The sequence below is a fragment of the Mustela erminea genome, chromosome 11 (assembly GCF_009829155.1).
Source record: "Mustela erminea isolate mMusErm1 chromosome 11, mMusErm1.Pri, whole genome shotgun sequence".
Classification (NCBI taxonomy): Eukaryota; Metazoa; Chordata; class Mammalia; order Carnivora; family Mustelidae; genus Mustela; species Mustela erminea.
This window is the reverse complement of record NC_045624.1, coordinates 17,312,535-17,336,965: the sequence shown is the minus strand read 5'-3', so window position 1 is coordinate 17,336,965 and position 24,431 is coordinate 17,312,535. Positions and strand designations below refer to the sequence as shown.

General features: G+C 40.5%; 1 protein-coding gene across 3 annotated transcripts in view; it reads left to right on the top strand.

Moving 5' to 3' along the window:
- Nucleotides 1-19,049, top strand: part of NUP205 (nucleoporin 205) — an 84,981-nt gene extending 65,932 nt beyond the window's left edge. For all 3 annotated transcript variants that reach the window (XM_032304199.1, XM_032304201.1, XM_032304200.1), the window contains 9 exons: nt 2,457-2,583; nt 7,845-7,921; nt 10,913-11,041; nt 11,263-11,389; nt 14,208-14,374; nt 15,950-16,073; nt 16,532-16,660; nt 16,995-17,068; nt 18,699-19,049. In XM_032304199.1, coding sequence (XP_032160090.1) covers nt 2,457-2,583; nt 7,845-7,921; nt 10,913-11,041; nt 11,263-11,389; nt 14,208-14,374; nt 15,950-16,073; nt 16,532-16,660; nt 16,995-17,068; nt 18,699-18,851 — 1,107 coding nt within the window. In that variant the 3' untranslated portion in view covers nt 18,852-19,049. The remainder of the gene's footprint in view (nt 1-2,456; nt 2,584-7,844; nt 7,922-10,912; nt 11,042-11,262; nt 11,390-14,207; nt 14,375-15,949; nt 16,074-16,531; nt 16,661-16,994; nt 17,069-18,698) is intronic.
- The last annotated feature ends 5,382 nt before the right edge of the window (nt 19,050-24,431 follow it).

Genomic DNA, 24,431 nt, shown 5'->3' with positions numbered 1-24,431 from the left:
GTGGTTATTGTGGTAGGAATAAACTGGCTTCTAAAATGTAATTTAACCAGAGATTTATTGAGAGGCCGTACACCATTTTAGGCCTTGCAGAAAATATGGAAGATAGATGATTATGGCCCATTGGGTTGTGATATTTAGAGAACGAATTGAGATAAGTGAATTTTCTAACTAATAAAAATCTTTTTTATTGAGCACCAGAAATCAGTTTTATTTTCATCCCTTTTCAATGAAATTTTCAAAAAAACCCACTTTGTTTCTTTAAACTAATAATCTGTGTATAGTTTAGCCATTCACTGATGAGACTTACCATTATGACTAGCAGATTTTGATTATACTGCTCTATTATTGTGACACCCCCAGGAACTGTGTCATACTTTATGGTAATTTTAGGTGTTCTCCCTGTCATCAGTCTTTTTTTTTTTTTTTTTTTTTAAAGATTTTATTTATTTATTTGATAGGCAGAGATCTCAAGTAGACAGAGAGAGAGGAGGAAGCAGGCTCCCTGCTGAGCAGAGAGCCCGATGTAGGGCTCGATCCGAGGACCCTGAGATCATGACCTGAGTCGAAGGCAGAGGCTTTAACCCACTGAGCCACCCAGGCGCCCCTCCCTGCCATCAGTCTTTAGGCTTATGTCACTGAGGTAGAATGCTGCTCTTTCTAGCATGGCCCCTTGTTTTATGCTGCTTTAGTACGTCCTGCCACTTCCGTATGTGGCCTTGGAGTCAGTTCTTTAAAACTCAAAAGACTTTCCTTGTCTTCTCCTTTATTGAGATTAAGATTTTTTTTTTTAATTAGAAGTGGGACATTCTGATGATACAAGATTCTCTAATAGCACTCTTGTACTGGCTGTGGCAGAATCCCCTGAGGAGCTTGTTTTAAAAATAGAAATTACTGAGGAGTGTCTGGGTGGCCCAGTCAGTTAAGTGTCCAACTTTTTTTTTTTTTTTAATTAACATATAATGTATTATTTGCTTCAGGGGTACAGGTCTGTGAATCATCAGGCTTACACACTTCACAGCACTTACTGTAGCATATACCCTCCCCAGTGTCCATAACCCAGCCACCCTATCCCTATCCCACCACCCCCTAGCAACCTTCAGTTGGTTTCATGAGATTAAGAGTCTCTTAATGGTTTGTCTTTCTCCCGATCTCATTTTGTTTTATTTTTTTCCCTCCCTTCCCCACATGACCCCCTGCCCTGCCTCTCAAATTCCTCCTATCAGAGAGATCATATGATAATTGTCTTTCTCTGATTGACTTACTTCACTTAGCATTAATACCCTCTAGTTCCATCCATGTTGTTGCAAATGGCAAGATTTCGGTTTTTTGATGGCTGCATAGTATGCCATTATATATATACACCACATCTTTATCCATTCATCTGTTGATGGACATCTAGGTTCCTTCCATAGTTTGGCTATTGTGGACACTGCTGCTATAAACATTCCGGTGCACGTGCCCCTTTGGATCAATACATTTGTGTCTTTGGGGTAAATACCCAGTAGTGAGATTGCTGGGTCCTAGGGTAGCTCTATTTTCGACTTTTTGAGGAACCTCTACACTGTTTTCCAGAGTGGCTGCACCAGCCTGCATTCCCACCAACAATGTAGGAGGGTTCCCCTTTCTCTAAGCATCCAACTCTTGATCTCAGCTCTGGTCTTGATCTCACTGTTGTGAGTTCAAGCCCCACATTGGGACCCAGCATGGAACCCTCATTAAAAAAAAAAAAAAAAAAAAAAAAAAGATTGCAGAGTTCTATATCCAGTAGTTACAGGCTAAGGCCAGGAATCTGAATAAAAAATATAAGGGGGCACAGTTCCCGAGTGATTCAGATGTTTGGCTTGTTTTAACATAGTTCAGCCTTCAAGGCATTTATGATCTAGTTGAGAAGACACTACATGTAAAAATAATTGGATTCCTCCATGAGAGTTCACTTGAAAATGCCACAGTGGAAGGGCAGAGTTTAGAGGTCAGGATTTTTATCGTATTTGTATTATATCAAAAGGAGAATTTAACAGAAGCTTTTATGTGATTGTTTCCATGTCAGGCTAGTCAGATTTTCATAGAGCAACTTAAATTCAGGGATTTTTATCCCCACTCATTCTAAATTCCTATTCTAGTTCCATTTAGATAAAAATAAACAAAATAAGGGTCAAGTAATAGTTTTCATGAAGTAGTTGTAAGTTATATTATACTTTTCTACCCTAGCCTCTGAGTACAGTAATTTCTAAAAGCTGAAATCATCTTTGGTTTTCTTTTGCATTTTAGGTAAATGTTTGCTTCTTGAGGAAATAAACAATAAATGCAGAAGACAGTCACTTATATTACGTTCACTGTGATTCATGACATCACATTTGGTGCTTTGGCTTTATTAAAAAGATGAATTACAGATGTAGAAAAAATGTGCTTGTCTTGACCTCCCTTTTTTCTGTTTCTCCTCCCTTGGCCCGGCTCAGGTGCTGCAGTTTCTCATTTCCCATTCGGATACCATCCAAGCGATCCTGCGCTGTCAGGACGTGAGCGCCGGCTCCTTGCAGGAACTGGCTCTGCTGACAGGAATTATAAGTAAAGCAGCCCTTCCTGGTGAGTTGAGTATGTTGAACGGACTTTGAATAATTCTCTACAGACTGATGTACACTTCATAGAATGAGGTTTTTATGGCTTTGCAGTACATAGGACTTATTGAAATTGGTACTAACGGAGTTAACTGCCTTTTTTTTTTTTTTTTTTAAAGATTTTATTTATTTATTTGAGGAAGAATGAGTGAGAGAGAGCATGAGAGAGAAGGTCGGAGGGAGAAGCAGACTCCCCAAGGAGGGTGGAGCCCGATGCAGGACTTGATCCTGGAAGTCTGGGATCATGACCTGAGCCGAAGGCAGTTGCTCAACCGAGTCACCCAGGCGCCCAGCCTCTTTTTCTTTTTTAATTAGTAAGTTTATATGTATAAGATGATATATGATCATACCAAAAAATTCAGAAAGTTAAAGAAAATAATTAATACTCAAAACCTCACTGCCTGGAAATTTGCAAGTGTTTTTTTTCAATCCTTGTGCTGCTGAAGCAAGCACAGAATCACCACATGTTAACATTTGGTGAGTGGCTTCTCAGACATTGTTTTTTGATTATGCACGTACAGGAGAGACAGGGACATCCTGAGGTGACTTATGAGAACAAGATTACCTCTTATGTGCAGTTTAAGAAAGCTATTTAGTTTTGGGGTGCCTGGGTGGCTCAGTCGTTAAGCATTTGCATTCAGCTTAGGTCGTGGTCCTGAGGTCCTGGGATTGAGCCCCAGGTCAGGCTCTCTCTCTCTTGCTGTCAGATAAATACATAAAATCTTTAAAAAACAAGAAACTATTTATTTTTACATGAACTTAACTGATTAAAGAATTAATTGAAGAGACTCTGAAAACATTGCTGAATTCCAGACAAGTGTTTCTTCACTCTGAGAGCATAAGAGCTATTAGCTCTTTTTTTGTTTTGTTTTGTTTTTTGTTAAAGATTTTATTTATTGGAGAAAGAATTAGAGCTAGGGAGAGGAAGGGAGTGCTTGTGAGCAGGGGGAGGGGCAAGGTGACTGCACTAAGCACGGAGCTGGTGCTGGAGCCCAGTGCCTGGGCTAGATCTCAGGACCCTGAGTCGAACGCTTAACCAGCTGAGCCACACAGGCGTCCCTATCTCTTGGTATTTTTAATTTGTACTGAGGTCCCTTTTCCCAAGGAAAAGTATATTATGCTCCCTAAATACTCTAATGTTGATGAATGTCTAAAAGTTGCCTTTATTCATGAATGATGGCATGGCTGATTATGATTTTATTTACCTCAGATCTTGTAGCTCTTATTTACTAAGCATAATGTGCCAAGTACTTATTTTAAACATTTAGTATATTTATTTATTCCTCACAACGGCCTGACGAGATTATTTTCTATGTTTTACAACTTAAGAGAACAAGAACTTATGAGAACGTGCCTTATTTTCTACATTTTACAACTAACAAGAACAAGATTACCTCTTACGTGCAGTTTAAGAAAGCTATTTAGTTTTGGGGTACCTGGCACAGAGAGGCACAGAGAGGTTGCCTTGTCCAAAGTTACATGGATAATACTGGTGGTGTGGTTTCCCAGCCAGTATGGCTTCTGAGCCCGTGCAGTGAACTCGTAGGCTACACTACCTCCATTTTTAACCTGCTGCCAAGTCCGAGGCCAGCCCGTGATTCTGCTCGCCACAACCCCAATATGTTTTTCTCTCCATGGGGTATCGGTGCTTGGGCCCTTTTGTACTGGGAGAGAAAGAGTGTTTGGCAGGGCGGAGTGCGGTGCCTGGGGAAGCACTAGGAGCCCCTGCTTATTCGGATGAGAGTGCAGCTTCGACTCCTCGCAGTCGTGGTGTATCTCAGTCCTATGTGTTTGTTAGGCTCATTTCCCCAGATCATCCCAGTGTCTTCAGATGAAACCAGTCAGGTCATCCTTCTTACCTTTACCTCTGCTGAGGTCCCACGGTGCTTTGTAATGGTTCTTCTCCTAACGGGTTTCCCTTGATTTCTCTAGGCCTTGCCTAATTACTCTAAAAGATTTCTCTGCAAACTGAAGAGTCTTCATAAGAATTTGCAAGAGTTTTTGGTTTATCTTCTTTCCTTCACTGCATCTGAGGAGTGGAATAAGGGTCATGAAGCTGAATAATGCTACTTACTTCACCAGAATTTTCTCTTATTTTTGTCCTTTGCCATCACCATTTTTTAGTGTTTACGGCATAAGTCCCCCCACCGCCACCCCCTTTTTGGCGAATTTCATTCATTTTGTAGGTTGATGACAGGGGAGACATTCTTTATTTTTTTTTTTTACATTTTATTTATTTGAGAGAGAGAGAGAGAGAGAGCAGGAGGGAGAGGTAGAGAGGGAGAAGCAGATTCCTCGCTGAGCAGGCAGCCTGATGCGGGACTTGATCCCAGGATCCTGGGATCATGACCTGAGCCAAAGGCAGACACTTAACTGACTGAGCCACCCAGGTGCCCCAACAGAAGGGACATTCTATGATGCTGCTTCATTCTATGATGCTACTTCATTCAGCACCAAAAGTGCTGAGATAGGATAGAGAGAATTTATCATATCCTCTGGTAAGATCGTTTTATTCATGAAGTCTCCTGTCATTAATTTTTTTAAATGCCTAAAATTTTTGTATTTTGCTTACTAGCATCATTTGACCCTGTTAGGGTATTAAGATTGTATTTGGAAAAGCAGGTTTTTTTTTTTTAACATGCTGATGATAAATTCAAACAAAATAAAAGTAGAGTGAAAGTACCATGACTGGCAGTTCCTGTTCTCTAAAAGGAATCAGTAATCAATTTATTTTTCTAGACATTTCTATGCATATGGTATAAAACTGTCACCTCCCTACACAAATGAAATCATACTATACACACTGCTGTGTAACTTTTTTCCAGATCTTTTCTCATCATCACATAGAGTTCCTACCTCATTTTTAAAAATTGGCTGCATGATTCTCCAGTTATGAGAGCTAATCAGATCTTTATTGTTTAAGCATATCCCTGTAACATGTTGACTGTTGCCAGTCTTTTTTTTAATTTCCAGAAGTGTGGCATTTAATAACTGTGTGTGTGTCTTTGTACACATATGTGTTTTTGTAGATTTGAGGTGGTAGGCTTGATAAATTTCGATAATGTTTGGTCTGAAAATATATATGCTTAAAACTTTTTTGAAGATAATGCCAAATACCCTCCCAAATTTTTTTCAACAAACTTTTAACAATTTTAACTCCTATCAACCCTATACTGCAGTTTAACCCTTGATGTATTATTTTGTATTCTCCCATAATTTTGCTATATATATTTTTTATCTTAAATGCTCCCATTAAATTATAAGCCCATTTATAACTGTCCCCTTATCCTGGGTGTGTCATACCTCCTCAAATACTTGTCAGCAGGTTAATTTTTTTCTATGACCCACAAATATTCTAGAAAGTGTTTTGGAGTAGAGACTGATACAAACGGCACATAGAGGACTCAACTGATGTTTAGTAGAAGGGTCTTATGGAAACTGAGAATTGGTAGTCTTTTTTTTTTTTTTAAGATTTTTATTTTATTTCATTTTTACTTATTTTTTTAAAAGACTTTATTTGAGAGCGAGAGCACCAGAGCGGGGAGGGTCAGAGGGAGAAGGAGGCTACCCACCAAGTGGGGAGCATGATGTGGGACTTGATCCTGGGACTCAGGGTCATGACCTGAATGGAAGGCAGACATTTAACCGACTGAGCCACCCAAGTGCCCTAAGATTTGATTTTTTTTTTTTTAAGAGTTTATTTATTCATTTGACAGCCGAGATGACAAGTAAGGCAGAGAGGCAGGCAGAAAGTGAGAGGAAGCAGGCTCCCCACTGAGCAGAGAGCCTGATGCGGGGCTTGATCCCAGGACCCTGAGATTATGGCCTGAGCCGAAGGCAGAGGCTTTAACCCACTGAGCCACCCAGGCAGGCGCCCCTAAGATTTGACTTTTAAGTAATCTCTATACCGAGTGTGGGGCTTGAACTCACAACCTCAAGATCAAGAGTTGCGTGCTCCACTGACTGAGCCAGCCAGGCGCCCTAAGTAGTCTTTTTAAACAGAGGCAGCAGGTGGAAAAAAAGAACTGGGGAATAGCAACACATGCTGCAGAGATCAGAAAGTTTGAGGACAAAGAGAAAAAAGCCTGCATTCCATGACAGGGTTAGATACACAATCCAGCTTTCAAGGGGTGGGATGGGAAGAGAAGGGCTTAAAGTTGTAAGCAGCAAATGTGGCAAAAATATTTCAAGAATTTTATATTAACGAGGATTTTGCTTGTCTTTGTTTTGTTTTGGAGTACAAAGGAGAGCTGGACATATTTTCAAATAGTGAGGAAAAATCCTCTGTGGCAGGCTAGATTTTGGTAAGCTGGGAAAGAAGGGGATTCTGGGAGCAGACTCGCGGAGGAGGTAGAGGCAGAAAGGGACAGAGAATGAGGCACAGGTGAGGTATTGCGAGCCGGCGTGTGTATTTTCTGTAGGTTTGGGTGAGGTCATGGGCTGAAAAATCTAGAAAGAGGAGGTCTTATCATCGTGAGTAGCAAAGGATAAGGTTCTGGGTTATATACTCTGGAGTGGATGCTTGGAAGTTAGGCCTGACTTAAAGAGATTGTGCAAACAGAAAGTTAGGGTGACTGAGACAGGTGCAGGTGATCCTCAGCAGAGAAGCAGAGATCCTCAACAAAGAAGAAGCCAGTGTGGGTTTGCTCGGAGGCCTCGATAGAAATAAAGGGATTTTTCCTGATAGCTTTTTTTTTTCCTCATAGTTTTTTTCCTATGAGAGGTTGATCACTCTGATTTAAGAATTTTGTAGTAAGTCTAAACAGAAGCTGAATGGGAACTTTTTTATGTATATGCAAACTGTACTTTCTTTAAGGGAAATGAAAAAAATTAAATGATACAGTACCTAGGAGAGTTAAATGAAAAAGGAAATGTATTTCATTATCAGCGTTTTATATCCTAAACTCTTTCATGACAAAGTAATTTACTGCTGAGTTTAGAAAATTTTAACTTTTGTGGTTATAAATAAAAAGTGAAATTTATGCCAAAACCTTTAAAAAGTACCTTTTAAAATTATGAATTCAATCTAGATTTAAGTTGCATATAAATGAACAAGTGGTGAACTTCCAGTCTTTGTGAAGTTGTATTTCCCAGAGCTCCTTCATGGCAGGTCTCTGTCTGTTCTTATACATAGGGAATATGAAATGCTAGAACCTCTCTTCCCGGTCTTTTAATGTTTTTATTTTGTTGCTTATAAAACTGTATTTTAAAGCATTCCAAATTTTATAGGTATATTAAATGAACTTGATGTTGATGTAAATGAAGGATCTCTAATGGAGCTACAGGGACATATTGGAAGATTCCAGGTAACTGATTCTGACTTCTTTAAAGAGTAATTCCTAAAAGACTTACAGTAAAATACAGCAGTCCTCTCATCCATCCTCCCTGTTCTGCTTCCTGGATTTGGGCAAACCCTCTTGATGGGTTTTAATTGATTTTGTGGTGTATCAAAATAATGTGTTTATTTTCCAATTTTAGGAATCATCTGTTGATTTTCCATTGAGGAGGATGAGACCTTAGATCCCTTTTGTCCTTTTCTTCCACTGTATAATATGGACGTTTCTCACAACACTGTCCCCCCACCCCCACTGAAACGCAACATAATTATATCATAATTTTAATTAGATCAGCACTTGTCATTTATGATTAAGAATGGGTGGTAAGTGGCGCCTGGGTGGCTCAGTGGGTTAAAGCCTCTCCCTTTAGCTTGGGTTATGATCCCAGGGTCCTGGAATCGAGCCCCGCATAGGCTCTCTGCTCGGCAGGGAGCCTGCTTCCTCCGCTCTCTCTGCCTGCCTCTCTGCCTACTTGCAATCTCTGTCAAATAAATAAATAAATAAATCTTAAAAAAAAAAAGAATGGGTTATCACCCATGTTTACTTTTTCTTTTTTTTTTTTTTTTTTTTTTTTTTTTTAATTAATTTGACAGAGAGAAATCACAAGTAGATGGAGAGGCAGCCAGAGAGAGAGAGAGAGATAGGGAAGCAGGCTCCCTGCTGAGCAGAGAGCCCGATGCGGGACTCGATCCCAGGACCCTGAGATCATGACCTGAGCCGAAGGCAGTGGCTTAACCCACTGAGCCACCCAGGCGCCCCACCCATGTTTACTTTTTAAGTGCAACATTATAATTTCCCTAGAGTGAGTAGTTGGGTTTTTTTGTTTGTTTGTTTTCTTGGCTTTTATTTTTTTAAAGATTTTATTTACTTATTTGACAGAGAGAGAAAGAGAGAGCATGCACGCACAAGCAGGGGGAACAGCAGAAGCAGACTCCCTACCGAGCAGGGAGCCTGATGATGCGGGCTCCATCCCAGGACCCTGGGATCATGACCTGAGCTGAAGGCAGATACTTAACTGATTGAGCCACTCCAGCGACCCTATTTGCTTGGTTTTTATATAGTTAGTTCTAATTTATTCACAGGCTGTCTTCCAGTTATGTAATCTCCCTTTAATATATTTGAACATATTGTCAACTAAATATGTATTGTCTTTGTGGGAGCCTCTTGGCCTGCTTTGATCTGAATAGCTTCACTTTTGATTGGCTTCAGAATAATTGTATTTATATATTAGAATTTATATTTCATTGTTTTTGATACGTTAATTTTCTTGACCAGTTCTCTTTTCGTGAACTGTTTTTTCAGGTTTCTAAAAGAAAACAGTTGCTGTCAGCATTTTTGTGTACAAATTTTTGAGCTATAGATTAGATAAACTTAACTGGTCTCGCTGGGTCCAAGGATACACATACAGGACATGTTGAGCCATTACCAAATTCTGAAAAGGGTTGCACTCTCACCAGCAAAACCCAAATACTCTGCTTTTTTTTCCTATCTTTTTTTTGTCTTCTAATTTTTTTTTTGTTTGTAGGGAGAAAAAGATATTTTTAAAGGATATTTTATAAGGTGACCTCTAGAAATGTGTTAGTGCATCTGTTTTGGCAAATATTTTGGCAAAATAAATTTATATTATCTTTTTAATATGTTTTGCCTTATCCAGTCTTACTATGTAACCTAACATAGTTTATGTAGGCTAGTATATATCTGTGTATGTCTGTGTAAATGGGTGTGTGTGTGAGATACCAGTTTTTTTTCAATTTTTTAAAAGATTTTATTTATTTATTTGACAGACAGAGATCACAAGTAGGCAGAGAGGCAGGCAGAGAGAGAGGAGGAAGCAGGCCCCCTGCTGAGCAGAGAGCCCCACTTGGGGCTCGATCCCAGGACCCTAGGATCACTGAGCTGAAGGCAGAGGCTTTAACCCACTGAGCCACCCAGGCGCCCCGAGATACCAGATTTTAAAGTACAAAACATGTTTTTGTTGTTCCCTTACTATGTGCAGAGCACTGTATACAAGTGTAAATACGATTCATTCATTGTCTCAGATAATCCTGACCACAATCTCTTAGAGTAGGAATCGCTGTTTGCGCCCTGGGAATGTGAGCATTGAGGTTTGTGGAGGTTGAGTAACCTGTTGGTTACCAATTGTGAAAAGCTTATACTTTCCTTCCAAGAACCTTAGGAAAAATTACGTTGTCAGGTGAAATGTACCAACATTTCAAGCAGATGACATTTTCATTTTATCTGCCAAGGCTCCCTGTGGCAGATTCCCACCGTCTTATGAAGTCCCCAGAAGTGGCCCTAGGAGAAGCAGCCTTTAAACTTGAGCCTTCTTGGGCGCCTGGGTGGCTCAGTGGGTTAGGCCGCTGCCTTTGGCTCAGGTCATGATCTCAGGGTCCTGGGATCGAGTCCCGCATCGGGCTCTCTCCTCAGCAGGGAGCCTGCTTCCGCCTCTCTCTCTCTCTGCCTGCCTCTCTGCCTACTTGTGATGTCTTTCTGTCAAATAAATAAAATAAAAAATCTTTAAAAAAACAAACAAACAAAAAAAAACTTGAGCCTTCTTAGACAAAAGGGTCATGGACGTGCTTGTGACAAAGTGTCGTCTATTTGCCATCTCATTTTCCTTCTCATTGTTTATCAACTTGTGTTCATTTAATGGGTATCTACGAAGGAATTACTTGTGTGATAACAGAATATTCTTTGGCTAATGCTTATGGTGTAATGGGGATTAACTGCTAAAAAAAAAAATGGTGTGAATAAGTTGACTGCCGAGCAAATGGCAGTTGCAAAAAGGCTAATTTTAATAGGGCTAACTTCAGTCGCCTCAGTTGGAAGTAAGAAATCAGACTCCTTAAAGAGCAATTTTTACTCCCTGATGAGTTTTTCTTTTTTATATCCCTCAAAGAGAGGTCACTAATTTTAGACATACCCCATTATATATGAATAAAATCTCTTTCTCTTTCTCAGCGCCAGTGTTTAGGACTTCTAAGCCGCTTTGGGGGATCTGACAGACTGCGTCAGTTTAAATTTCAAGATGATAATGTGGAGGGAGATCGAGTGAGCAAGAAAGATGAGCTCGAACTGGCCATGCAGCAGGTAAGAAAGTCGGGTGGGCATCGTGTATCTGTTCTTGAACATTTGTGTGTTTTCAGAAGCAAAATAACAGGTAGATGGGAGTAATTTTGCAAATTGATTTAGAACTTTGTTATAATTTTACAAAATGATCAGTAACTTTGTTCTCCTCCAAATCTGGAGTTCGATGATATTTGGGCATTTGGAGAACTAATATTTTTGTTACTGTTACTCTTCCTTCGTAGATCTGTGCCAATGTCATGGAATATTGCCAGTCACTCATGCTACAGATCTCCCCCACATTTCAACATGCTGTGTGTCTCTTCACCCCCAGCCTGTCAGAAACCATTAACAGAGATGGACCCCGGCAAGGTGAGCCTGTTTCTTTCTTTATGTATTTGAGGATTAAGTTTTCTTCTGTATTCTGTATTTTTTCTGTATTTCTGTATTCTGTAATTAAGACAAAATCTAGTTGGCTCCAGTGAGACACAGGTTTTTTTCTTTATATGTAATTAGTGGGAAAATTTGTAAATGACTTTAAGAAGGCTCAGTAAGGCGGTAGTGTTGTCAGTCCCATGCATAAGCTAGAGAGCCCGAGAGGACAGAAAGTCAAGATTTTCTGAGGATAAGTTTAGAAAAGCTTTGTGGGGAGAGTATGGTTTTGAATAGTATTTGAGACCCCAAAGAAAGGCTCTAAGATTGGTGAGTAAGCTAGCTGGGTGAGAAATGTACAAATGTAACAGACGGTTTATGTGTGAAATCATGTTGAGCTGAATGCAGTGTCTAAATTGGGTTCTGTAGTATAGCCCCAACTTTCTATACCAGAGCAAAGTAAAATGTAGGTGCTAAGTAGATGCTAAGTAAATGTAGATGACATAGTCTATGACTTCCTAAGGACATAATAGACGAGATCTGGAAAGTGACGGCTATGGGCTGATGAAAGCTGTTATCCCGTGGGAGACTCAGAAGACAAAGCCCATTCGGATCTTAGTGGTTCTTGGTAATGGAACGCACTGCTACTCATTTCCAGAAGCTTTTTGTGTGAGGTTTCTGAACATCATTTTGTCACATTTTCATCTTCTTTAAGATCTTATTTTCTCTGAAAATTACTTAATCACATAAAATATTTAACAGAATGATGTTATGAAAAACATATTAGCTTAACAGCTTATAACCACTGTCTCGTGTAAATGGTGCCGAAAACTGTTTGTGTGACTCCATTATAAAGTGTCGAAGGAGGCCCTTTTCTTCTCCCTTGAATCTTACAACATTTTAAAACAAATTTAACCTCTAACATTTTCAAATGAAATTGTAGTTTTGTTATCTATTCTTCAAAAACATTAATTATATGCTAATAATGTATCAGTAGTAATTATTAACAGTTCATTCGGTTTCTTCCCACTTTGAGCCAGTCTTTCACATACGAAGTCATTCTTAGATCTTTAATACTTGATGAACTTTATGAAGCCTTACATATTGGTCTTCATTTTTCCTCAGACTTTTTAAAGATTTAAAAAGCCTACTTACCTTTGCCAGTTGTAGACACAGGAGTGCATAGGTGTTTGGTAGGTTCAAGAACATTCAGTTGTAGAGGGCGGTCTAACCTAGCGGAGAAGAACATAGACTCATGACGAGCTGCCTAGATTCGAGTCCCCGTTCTGTGAGCGACTGTTGATAGGACTTTAGAAAAGCAACTTAGTCTCTTTGTGCCTCACCCTCCTCATCTGTAAAATGGGAGTAACAGCAGGCTCTTCAGTGAATTACTGGAAGGATTATCATGTTACTCAAATGTGAAGTGCTTTAGAGCAGTGTCTGGCCCTTAGCACTGCCTAAGTGTGACGTAGAATTATTTTCATTCCTGCGGGTCGTCACTGTTACTATTTAGCATATGTGCTATTACTTGTGGTTGAGGGCGCTCTCCTGTAGCACTTCTGCTGCCTGGACCTCACGCTCTTTCCTGCAGAATCTGTTTCTGTAGTCAGCTTTGTCGGGAGCCGTCCTCATCTGCTGTTTAAGTCTGCTGGCTTCTGCACACCTTAATATTTTCTAGCTATGAGCATGTCAGTATGTGAGAACTCCTGATAGGCTTTGAAGTACTCCTGTCAGCATTAGACCATTCTCTTTTTGGATGTTTTCCTACCAGAGTAGGTATCATTTAAATGTTGCCTGGGCACCAGGGTCCCTAGGAGAAGGCCCTATATTGTAGAGACTGTCACATCTTCACTGAAGATGGGAAAGGGAAACCCGGCAACTTAGATGAGTCTAGGGTGTCCTGGTTGGTGGCAGCATCCACTGACAAGAAACTGTTCTCTCTCTTCCTCTCCTCATGAAGACCTATGGAATGTGACTTTGAAGCCAAGGTAAGGGAGATAGTGGGGAAGGAAACAAAGGCACATCTCTCCTACAGTATTCTTGGCAGTTAGAGCCATTAAACAAAGATTATCTCCAAATTGTACTTGAAATTACTAAAGTATTTCCCAAGGGGTCACTCAGTTGTAAGAGGAAATTGCTGTGTTTGCACCAATCTGTCCATTTCTCCCCTTCATGAACTACTTTCCCAACTTCTCATGGTTCCTTTGCACCTTCATCAGAAGCTAGTTGAGTAAAAGGTAGCACATTTTGTTTTCCTACCCAAATGGACTCATGGTGGTAAGAGAGTTGTTGAAGTTTAAATTTAATTGTATTTTTTTCAATATCTCAGTGTTCTCCTTCTCTTGGGAGAATGACTGTGAGCTGGGAATTCAGCAACCAGAGAGGTGCAGACCAGAAGTGAATCGATATAACTAGGGCTGTAGGTGAGGCAGGATTTCTTCCCCTGGGCTCTGGAAACTCCAACTCGTATGTACGGCTTGCACGTGTGTGCGCGTATGTGTGTGTGTTTGGGATGTGGGTGGGGAGCTGGATGCAAAGGTGTGTGCCATATTTCTCAAAGAGGTCTTCCCCCCCATAAAGGGAGAGTTCTGTCAGAGTCCGCCAGCCAGATTGCTGTATTCTTTAGGCTCCAGCTTTGTGCATAGGAGCTCCTGATCATGGTAGCTCGCCGTTCTTCTGAACTGTAAGAAGTACGCACCAGTAGTCTTGGGTTGGTTTTAATAATAGCTTAAATGCCCTTCAATTACTGGCCATCCCTCATTTAAAACAGGTCTTATAGGTGGAACATTGTGGTTTTTTTTTTTTTCAACTCTGTTAGATACTCAAGCTCCAGTGATTCCGTACTGGCGCCTGCCTGGTTTGGGTATTATTGTCTACCTGCTGAAACAGAGCGCTAATGATTTCTTCAGCTATTATGACAGTCATCGACGGAGTGTCAACAAACTACAGAACGTAGAGCAACTTCCACCAGATGAGATCAAAGAGGTATGAATCTTATAACGAGCTGTGGAGAGTTTTGAGAAGCCATTGTTTTTCCTGATAGGGCCACAGTCCTGGTGTCTGACTTGTGCGTAAAGATGACGTGTGCAGTGAGATGAAAGGGTTTGAGATGATGGCTCTGTGTGGCCTGAAGAAGAGTCCCTCACAGGAGTACCACGCCTGGTAAGCAGGGGAACACTTGAATGGGAGACAGGCAAGTCACACCTGTTCAGGAACACCACCTGCCCTCCAGTAGGACGGCAGCTGGCTTGTGAAGAAGAGCTTTGGTAATTTATGCTCTTTTAAAATCTGTGCTGAGAAACTTGGGTTTCTGTCGCAAAGGCTTATTCAATAGAAGTGATCCCTTAAGTATGTCTCTGTGCCTTCAGCATCTTCGGTTTCAGGTGAATTTTTCAGACAAATGGGATGGCACCTCAGACCTGACTGCCTGCCCTCAGTGACCCAGAATCACTCACTGATATTTACTGTAGCTAACGATGCTGAGTTGCTAGGTCTGCTTCCTGAGCAGCTGCTGTCTTTCCCGTTTGGCACAGCTGAACCACGCCAGGTATCCCTTGGCACGTGCCGAAGCTTCCTGGTGGCCTGTGGTGGTCTGGAGGTGGAACCATGTTGCCATTCCTCGTTTGCACCAATTGTCCTGAAAAACTCCATGTCACTTTACAGAGCAGTCAGAGCTCCTCCCTCTTGCCACTCCTCCAGGATGACAGGGCACCTGTGGTGGGTGGTGACGATGTGCCGGGCCCCAGCTGCAAGTTCTATCTCAGTCCCTGAGGACTGAGGACTGTCACTACACCTGCTTTCTCGGATGAGGAAATGGTGGTCCTGGAGGGTTGAATGACTTACCCAGAGCCACACAGCTAGCGAGTCTCGAGGCAGGAGTAACTGTGACGATGTTCAGATAATCCCTGAAATTGGGTGGTTTACTTCTGGCAGCCCTTCCCCCTCACATGCAGCTTGTGGGCAATGCCGGTTCTTGTCAGAGGGACTGCAGCCTTCCCGTCAAGGACATGGTGCTCCCCCAGCCGCACTTCAGGGTGCCTTCTGTCAAAGCCACAGCTGAATTTTGAGGCAGCCCACGGTGCTTATGCCGAGCAGAGGTGTGATGAAGGGCGGTTCTGGGTTGATGAGCCTATTTTAGTTTATGCTGTAGAAATCTGCTTTACATTTTCTTCAGAAGACACATGACAGCTGTTACAGAAATTCTCCACGGCACTGTTAGACCTGCAGCTTGAAAAACCTACTGTTGTGTTTTGTTTTAGTTTGACAGGAAATTCAGGGTGGGTCGGCCCATCAGCAGATTGGAAATGTCAGTTTCAGAGATAAGACCTTTTCCAGAAAGCAGCAGATGAATCTGCATTTGTGAATTCCACTACTTTGGCTCTCAGTTTTTTTAAAGTTACCAGCTTCCTAACTAGATAATAACCCTTGTCTGCAAGGATGTTTAAACTTCTTTGAATGTTATTCGCCTTGTCTGTCATAGGGACCCAATCTATAGAGTTTCATGAAGTTTTTGTTACAGTTTATGTTCTCGCTAATGCTGCTTTTGCTTCTGGTCCTCAGTTGTGTCAGTCTGTGATGCCTGTTGGTGTTGAGAAGATCTCCACTGCCCAGAAATATGTTCTAGCAAGACGGCGCTTGGTGAAGTTGATCAACAATCGAGCCAAACTGCTTTCCCTTTGTTCTTGTATCCTTAATGGAAATCACAGTGGGAATTTGAATGGTGACCTTTAAGAGAATCTTTAAATATAGGAACTGTTTGCTGATTCTCAAATTATTTGGGCATCAAAACTGTATGAGAAGGGACATAATTTTTTTTCTCAGTAAATGCCTGACCTATTTCCAAACTGAAATTTTTTTTCTTATCTTTTAGAGTTAGCTAGTAATCCTGATAATGTATACAGTCATTCTGGACTGAAGGCAGGGACACTGGGGACTCTGTTGGTGCAGCAGCCCCTGGTCCCCACCTCCTTCCTCTCAACACACCTTGCTGCTTTCTGGGGGGGACACCTTCAGTGGAACGTTTCCCCTCTCTCTCAGACCGAGGCAGTGGGTCTTCACTCATGAAGTAGTGAGGTCTCGTTGTTTTCCTCCTCAGAAACTGGTTTGATGAGATTATCTTCCTTTAGTCTGAGCACTCTGTAGTCATCATAGAGACCTGCCTATTTATTCTTTGGCGCCATCTGGAGTACTACTTGTTACACTGCACGCCCACGGACTCTCAAGATTCCTTGTTTGCCTCCAGAACCTTATTTAAAAGCAGAAGACTACAAGGTAAACTTTATTCTGAAGATTAGTGAAGCATACATACCTATAGATTTCCGTGCTTTGAAAAACTAGTGACATTTTTATTTATTTTTTATGTTTCCGGGTTTCTAAGAGTGGATTGGGCCATCGAGAGCTACTTCGTTATTAGACTTAGCTGTTTCTTGTACCTTACTTCTGCTCATGGGAGATAGTGTGGAGCATAAGAACATCTTAGACGCCGGTCTTTAGCTTCTCGCAGTGAAGGGCTGGCCAGCTCCAGAGTCCCCTGGTCTTGAGGTTCTTCTGCCAAATGGTAGATACATACTTGTAAAGCTGGTTTGTTTGTGTCTTTCATTGCCAGATTCCTTCACTTCAGAAACCAACTTGGATTTTAGAGGTGGGCTGACTGGAGTGAGCCAACATGACATAGACCAGGTGAGGTTCTATCCACATACTCTTTCTGTTTTGAAAGGAAAAAGGAAAAGCCTAGTATGTTGGTAAGATAATGATTTTCAGGATTGTGTTCAAAGACCTGATTTTAATTCCGTCCTGGCTGCCTAACAATATGGGACTTCGAACAACTTAACTTTTGAGCCTCCATTTCCTCACTGAAGAAATGGGAATGATAGTTCGGCCTCAGAGAGTTTTGTCAGGATAAAATGAGGTTTCGTATGTGGGGCTCCTGGGGCAGTAGTGCCTGGAAGGAACATAGTGAGAATTCAGTCATTAATAGGCGTCGTGATCAGAAAACTCCCAATTTCTTTAGATTGACTTTGTGGACTTCTTAGGCACAAAGGCTAACTTAGCACTTAATTTTTCAGGAAATAATTTAATAGAGAGAGTATGAGCAGCCATTAAAAATTCCTTTGCAGGAGACTATATTATTATGGTATTATGTATTTAGTAATCTCTTGACCTGTAATATCGGAATGGATGAAGAGCATTCCAAAAACAGCTAATTTAAAAACCTCACATGAACCTAATAAGAGTCTTGGGAACAAAACAGTTAGCAGGGTATGTGATATTAGATAAACTGAATTACAACTAGATCTGCTGCTAGGCATCTGAGTGTCCCTAGCTCTGGTCTGATAAAGCCTCTAGCCTTCTGTAATCCTTCTTGGTCACTGCCTTTCTTGAAGCCAAAGACTGGGCTTTATCCAGGAAAGAGCATCCTTCCGACCATACTTAACCAGATGTCATACGTAGCATGCTCTCGTCCTCGTCCTGGCTGCATCTGCCCTTGGAGTGACTGCATAATAGTAATTCATGTTTTGCTTGGCTTGTTGAGGGAAGCCAGTGTTCAGTGAGGCCATGGGCAGAGTTAGCCAAAGAATAGTTCTTCCAGAAGATGTTTGGGAAATACGTGTTGAATTAATGACTGTTTGTTTCATTAGACTGCTCTGTTATAGTTAGAAGAAATGCAGGATTAATAAATGATCTTCTCACTCTGTGCTTTGTATATGTGCTGCCGAAGCGAGCACCTCACTCTGTGGTTTGATTTTACTGCAAATCTAAGGCAGATAGAGTCATTTAATTTTACACTTAATTTTAGTGTTTCAGTATAATACCAATAAAATCCATCCAAAACTATATATGCATTCTAAAATACATGAATTCTAAAGTGTATACCAGGTTCCTTTCCTCTATTTATATATTTTGAAAATAAACACATGTAAATTTTTTTTTTCTTAATTGAAAAATCAAATAAAAGTAAAAAGCTTCTTTCCAATTTATCCTTTGTTTCTTTCCTCAAAGGCATCCACTCTTAATAGCTTCTTGTATTGCCCTTGGGGAAAAGTTTTAGTGTATATGCCCATATATCAAAAGCAGCATCCATAGTTGTTGCTATTTAAGATTTTACACATTTTTACAAGATAAGAAAGAGGGAAAAACAATTCTATACCAGTAAATTCTAGCATGGAAGTGTGAATATTTAGTTAATTTGCTACATGAGAAAGGACCGCATTACAAAAATTCAAAGATACTATAAATTGAGAGATATAGAATTAAAGAAACATTTGAGACTGTAATTTTAATAATGATATGTCATCTGTGTTACCTCTAGCTTCAGGCTGATGCTATCAACGCTTTTGGAGAATCACTACAAAAGAAACTTCTGGACATTGAAGGATTATACTCAAAAGTTCGATCTCGCTATAGTTTCATACAAGCTCTTGTCAGACGTATCCGAGGCCTGCTAAGGATATCCAGGAACTGAGAACCTGCTTATACTCTTCTAGGGAAGAGAGGAATTGGGGAAAACTGTCCCCTTCTTATAGATTAGCTTGTTTCTAAATTATGACCAAAAAATATTTTACTATTTCTTTCTTTATATATGAACATCTTTTCTGTACATTTCTTTGCCTGTTTCCAATTGCACTGGTGAAAAAAATAAATACTTTTTAAAAAAAGGAAACAAAACAAATGTATGGTTAGTCTTTTGAAATTTTACCTAGAAAACGATCAACATTAATAGGAATCCAACAAGTAAAATTCCCACAGTGGTGGTTTTCTTCTAGGGATATAGTTCTGAATGTTATATTAAAGGCATAGTCTGAAAATTCTACTGTTTTATCCCTTTGTTGTCTACATTACACCTTTGTGATATTCAGGGTTACTCCGTGAGCTAGAGTGGACAAGAAACTGTAGCTATGCTCTTTGACAAAAGAGTGTGCTCAGTGTTGTGAATGTGTTATAGAAAAGTCCCAAGAAATGAAGCCCTCTCCTTCCTAAAATTGTTTTTTTTCTTTTCTGCATATAAATGACAGTGGAATGATTTGCATTTCTTCCTTAGAAATGATTAGAAATTTCACAAACTAATCACCTGCCCATATTTCTCATGTAATTAATATGATGGCTACGATTAGAGCAAAAGAACATATACAATCACCATTCTACTTCTTGCCCAGTTGTACTTATGTTTAAGTAACTGCATCATCTCAAAGTCAATTTTTCCCTTTCCAGCCACCAATTATTTCAGCCTAATATATGGGAGAGACTGGGCTCATGTAGTAGCAGTAAAGTTATACTTAGTTATAGTGTTGCTCTTTAAAAAAGTTTTTTTTCTGACATTTCCATAGCGTCTTTTTAAAAGGGCCTTGTCGTTGTTATATTTTGAAGTTAATTTACTGCCCACCACTTAGAAACATTAGTGTTTAGCTGGAAGGCATGCCGCTAACAAATAGAAGTCTTAGGGGAGTGTGAATGTGTGAGTAAGTGGGTCCACCATGGAGGAGCGACTGTAGCTGCCCCCGGTCAGGCCTCTGGCGACTGTACCATCTGAACACGGGCAGGAGCCCAGAAAAGATCAGAAGGGAGCCCGGGGCACAGAATCAAAGCATTTTGTAAACCTTGTGAGTGTGAAGCTGAATTGAAAATGATTTTTAGATTTACTAAACCTTGTTTTCTTGTTTTCCCATCATTTCTTCCAAAACCTCCAGCAGACTGGATCAGAATTTGGACACTGGGGAAGAATGTGTGCTGAGGGAGGGCGGGAAGGATCGTAGCTTTGTAGAATAAAGCCGGAGGGAGAAGCTCCCACAGGGGGCCACAGAGGACACACTGCCCGGCTCAGCATGGTTACCTGGGGTGTGGAGAGGGGCTTTTGGGTGTGTGGCTTGTGCTCTGCAGCAAAGCAAAGGGGATCAAAACATTGCAGAACTTGCATTTTAAAAAGGTGTAGCATTTAAAGGGAGGGTTCGTCTAGTCCTAAAAACTACTAAATAAGCTGAAGGTCTTAAAACATTGTTTTTACTGAGTTAATCTGTTTGGTGGGATTAGACAAAAGAGGTGAGTACTTTTTTTTTTTTTTTTTAAAGATTTTTATTTATTTATCAGAGAGAGAGAGGGGGAGAGAGTGAGCACAGGCAGACAGAATGGCAGGCAGAGGCAGAGGGAGAAGCAGGCTCCCTGCCGAGCAAGGAGCCGGATGTGGGACTCAATCCCAGGAGGCTGGGATCATGACCTGAGCCGAAGGCAGCTGCTCAACCAACTGAGCCACCCAGGCGTCCCGAGGTGAGTACCTTTATTATTATAGTTTTCATAAAATAGTGTTACATAAATATATGTCCATACTTTATTTGAGCTATAAAAGCTGTTTATACACAATTGAGTCTTTTCTAAATATTTGTCTATTTTCCCAGGTTATTTTGAGAAAATGTTAACTCTTCACAAGAGTTGAAAGAAAAGTACAGTGAACCTATATACAGCTTTAACCTAGCTTTGCCAACTGTTAACATTTGCACATTTGCTTTATCTTTTTATATGTGTATATATATACTGTTTTTTTCCCTTAACTGTTTGAAAGTAGGTTATTGACATTGTGACACTTTATCCATAATACTTCAGCAAGTATATCTTTCCAAATCATAATAGCATTATCACACTTAAGACATTCAGTTGCCCCCCAAAATGTACTTTTAGAAAAAAATTTTTTTTTAACCCAGAATTAAATCAAGAATCACACATTACATTTAGTTCTCTCATTTTCCCTTGATTCAGAAGTGGTTCCCTTCCCTTTTCAGGGGAGAAGGTGTTTAACCTGACACTTAAGCTATTTTGGAAAAGGTTCCCACAGTTTTGTTTTCTTTTTTAATTCAGGTTAAACATTTTTGGCAAGAATACTACAATTCTTTTTTATTTTTTAAAAGATTTTATTTCTTTTTTTGACAGAGATGACAAGTAGGCAGAGAGAGAGGAGAAGGGAAGCAGGCTCCCTGCTGAGCAGACAGCCCGATGTGGGGCTCGATTCCAGGATCCTGGGATCATGAGCAGAGCCGAAGGCAGAGGCCTAACCCACTGAGCCACCCAGGTGCCCCAAGAATACTACAATGCTATGGGTGATGTGCCTTCAGCATATCCTATCAGGAGATATATCAGTTTGTGCCATTATTTTAAGCTTGCTCACTTAATTAAGGTAGTGTTTGATACACCTCTCCATCGCAATGAATAATCTGTGGGTTGATGCTTCAAGAATTTATGTTTCCAAAAACCTTTTCAGCGATTGCTTTTGTCATGTATTCAAATTTTTAAAATTGTGTATGGCTTCAATCATACATATAATCAATATAATAAACATGCAGATGCCTTATCTCATATACTTAATTTGATCAAATCTTTAAATTAACCGTCTTTGCTCCAGAATTTTTTTTTTTAAGGAACTCTGCCCTGGTAGGTACAGTTGGGGCTGCTGGGAACTCCCTGATCCCATGCCCCCTACTTCCCTCCCAAAGATAACCTTTGTCAAGAATTCATTGTTGAATCTGCCGTTCATGTTTTATGCCTCCACTACATATGTGTGTATTCACAGGCATTAAAAAGGGTTGTTTTACAGTTTTTTTTTTTTTTGTTTTTTAAGTTTTTAATTCCTGTGGACAAAGCATATTAGTTTCAGGGGTACAATATAGTACAATATAGTGATGGAGCCCTTCCATACGTCATGTGACGCTCATCCCATGTGCACTCCTTAATCCCCATCATTCATTTCACCTATCCCTTGTTTTACAGGTTGTTAATCTTTATAGGTATGTTGTCATACTATGGAACAACGTGCGGTGTGCTTTTTTTGATTTAACATTGTGTTTTTAACAATTCCTCATACTCATTTATTATAAATACTGAATGGTAGTTACTGCATTTTACAAATACCCTATTTTATGCATTCTATTGTTGGTGGGCTGGTATACATTTAAATTTCCAGTATTTTGCTTTTACAAACAGTGCTGCAATGATTATCACACATGTCTTGTTGGTCGAGACGTGTGACCTATAAGGAGGCCTTTCTGGCTTACATAACTATAAATGGAAACCCTGAGATGGAGATTAAGAGTTTTAAGTTTCACCAGGCATTGCAATATTTTTCTCAGTGATTCCTCCAACTTACTCCTATCCGTGGGGTGAGAGCACCTGTTTGTTCATATCATTAATAACAGTTCCAACTGTCAATTCCCCCAATGGCTTAATATTTTTAGAGCAGTTTTAAGTTTACAACAAAATTGAGAGGCAGATTCAGAGATTTCCCATATACCTGTTGTTCCCACACACCCGCCCCCATTATCAGTACCACTCACCAGAATGGTATGTTTTTACCATAGATGATCCTACATTGACACATGATATAATCGCCTGAAGCCCTGGGGTTCACTCTTGGTGTGTATTCTTTGGGTTTGGACAAATCTATGACATATATCCATCACTGTAATATACAGAGTATTGTCACTGCCTAGAAATCTTACCTTCTGCACGCTGCCTGTTCATTTCTCCATTTCTGCTCACCCACTACCCTTATAACCAATTATCTTTTTATTGTCTCCATAGATTTGCCTTTTCCAGAATTTCATGGACTTGGAATCGTACAGTACGTGGGCTTTTCAGATAAACATCTTTCATTCAGTAATATGCATTTAAGTTTCCTCCAATCTTTTCATGGCTTGATAGCATTTTCTTTCTTTCTTTCTTTCTTTTTTTTAATTAAGCAATGATTTGTAGTCTGTTGTCTGGATGTACCACAGTTTGTTTTTTTAAAGATTTTATTTATTTATTTGAGACACTGAGAGCATGAGGGGAGAAGGTAAGAGGAAGAAGCAGACTCCACATAGAGCTGGGGCCCTGATGTGGGACTCCAACCGAGGACTCTGGAATCTTGACCTGAGCCAAAGGCAGTTGCCCAACCAGCTGAGCCACCTAGGCGCCCCTGTACCACAGTTTTTTAATCCGCTTACCTATTAGAGGGCATCTTGGTTGTTTGCATTGATTGAAGTTCAGATCTCTTGGGATTTAGACCAGTTGGAATGAAGCCAGAAGGGAGCTCACAGCTTATAAGAATATGGAACAGCTGAAAGACTGGAGATTTGGCTAAGGTCAAAAAATTGGTGGGGTGCCTGGGTGGCTCAGTGAGTTAAGCCTCTGCCTTCAGCTCAGGTCATGATCTCAGGCTCCTGGGATGGAGCCCTGCGTCGGGCTCTGCTCAGTGGGGAGCCTGCTTCCCCAACTCTCTCTCTGCCTGCCTCTCTGCCTACTTGTGATCTCTGTCAAATAAATAATAAAATCTTTTAAAAAATTGATAAAATAGGAAATAAGATTTGAGGATATAATACTTCAAAGGTGGAGCAGGTCGAGTAGATGACCAAGTGCAGGTTAAGAACATGGCGGTGGATTGCTGAAGTGGTGTGAGGTTGAAGGTCCCTGGAGGTAAGAATTCTGGAAAATACAAGTGTATGTGGCCTTGGAAGCTACCCGTGATTGTGATAGCTTGGCAAGCCTGAAACGAAGGCTGTTAGATGCCAAAGCCTTTGGTGAATGAGGGGGCCACCTGGGAAGTCAGTAGATGAAGGCAAAGTGAAGGGATAAAGGGAAGGCATTATCTTGGAAGTGTTTTCATCAGAGGACATTTAATAATCTCAAAGTAGCAAAAAGAATTCTTCCCTTTCCCCCCTCTCCTTGTGGTTATTTGGGGGTATAAGAGAGAGAACCTTTGAAAAGACCTTAGAGGAAATGTCTTCCCTTTCAGGATTCATCTGTGAGAAGGGGCTAAGGTTTTATGCAAGGAACCTCAATAAATCCTGTGTTCAGAGGCTGCGCCAAGCACTTGCTGGCAGTGAGGATAGAGTCATGAATGGAATGAAATTCTCATCTTTGTGTAGCTCACAGTATGGTGTCTTGCAAGTCAAAATGTTTCAGAGGCCACCGGTTGTAGCATCACTTGGGAGCTAGGTAGCAATGCGTGATGTCAGGCCCCCACTCAAGATTTCAAGGTGATTTGAATGCACATTAAAGTTTGAGGAGCACTGGTCAAGATTTG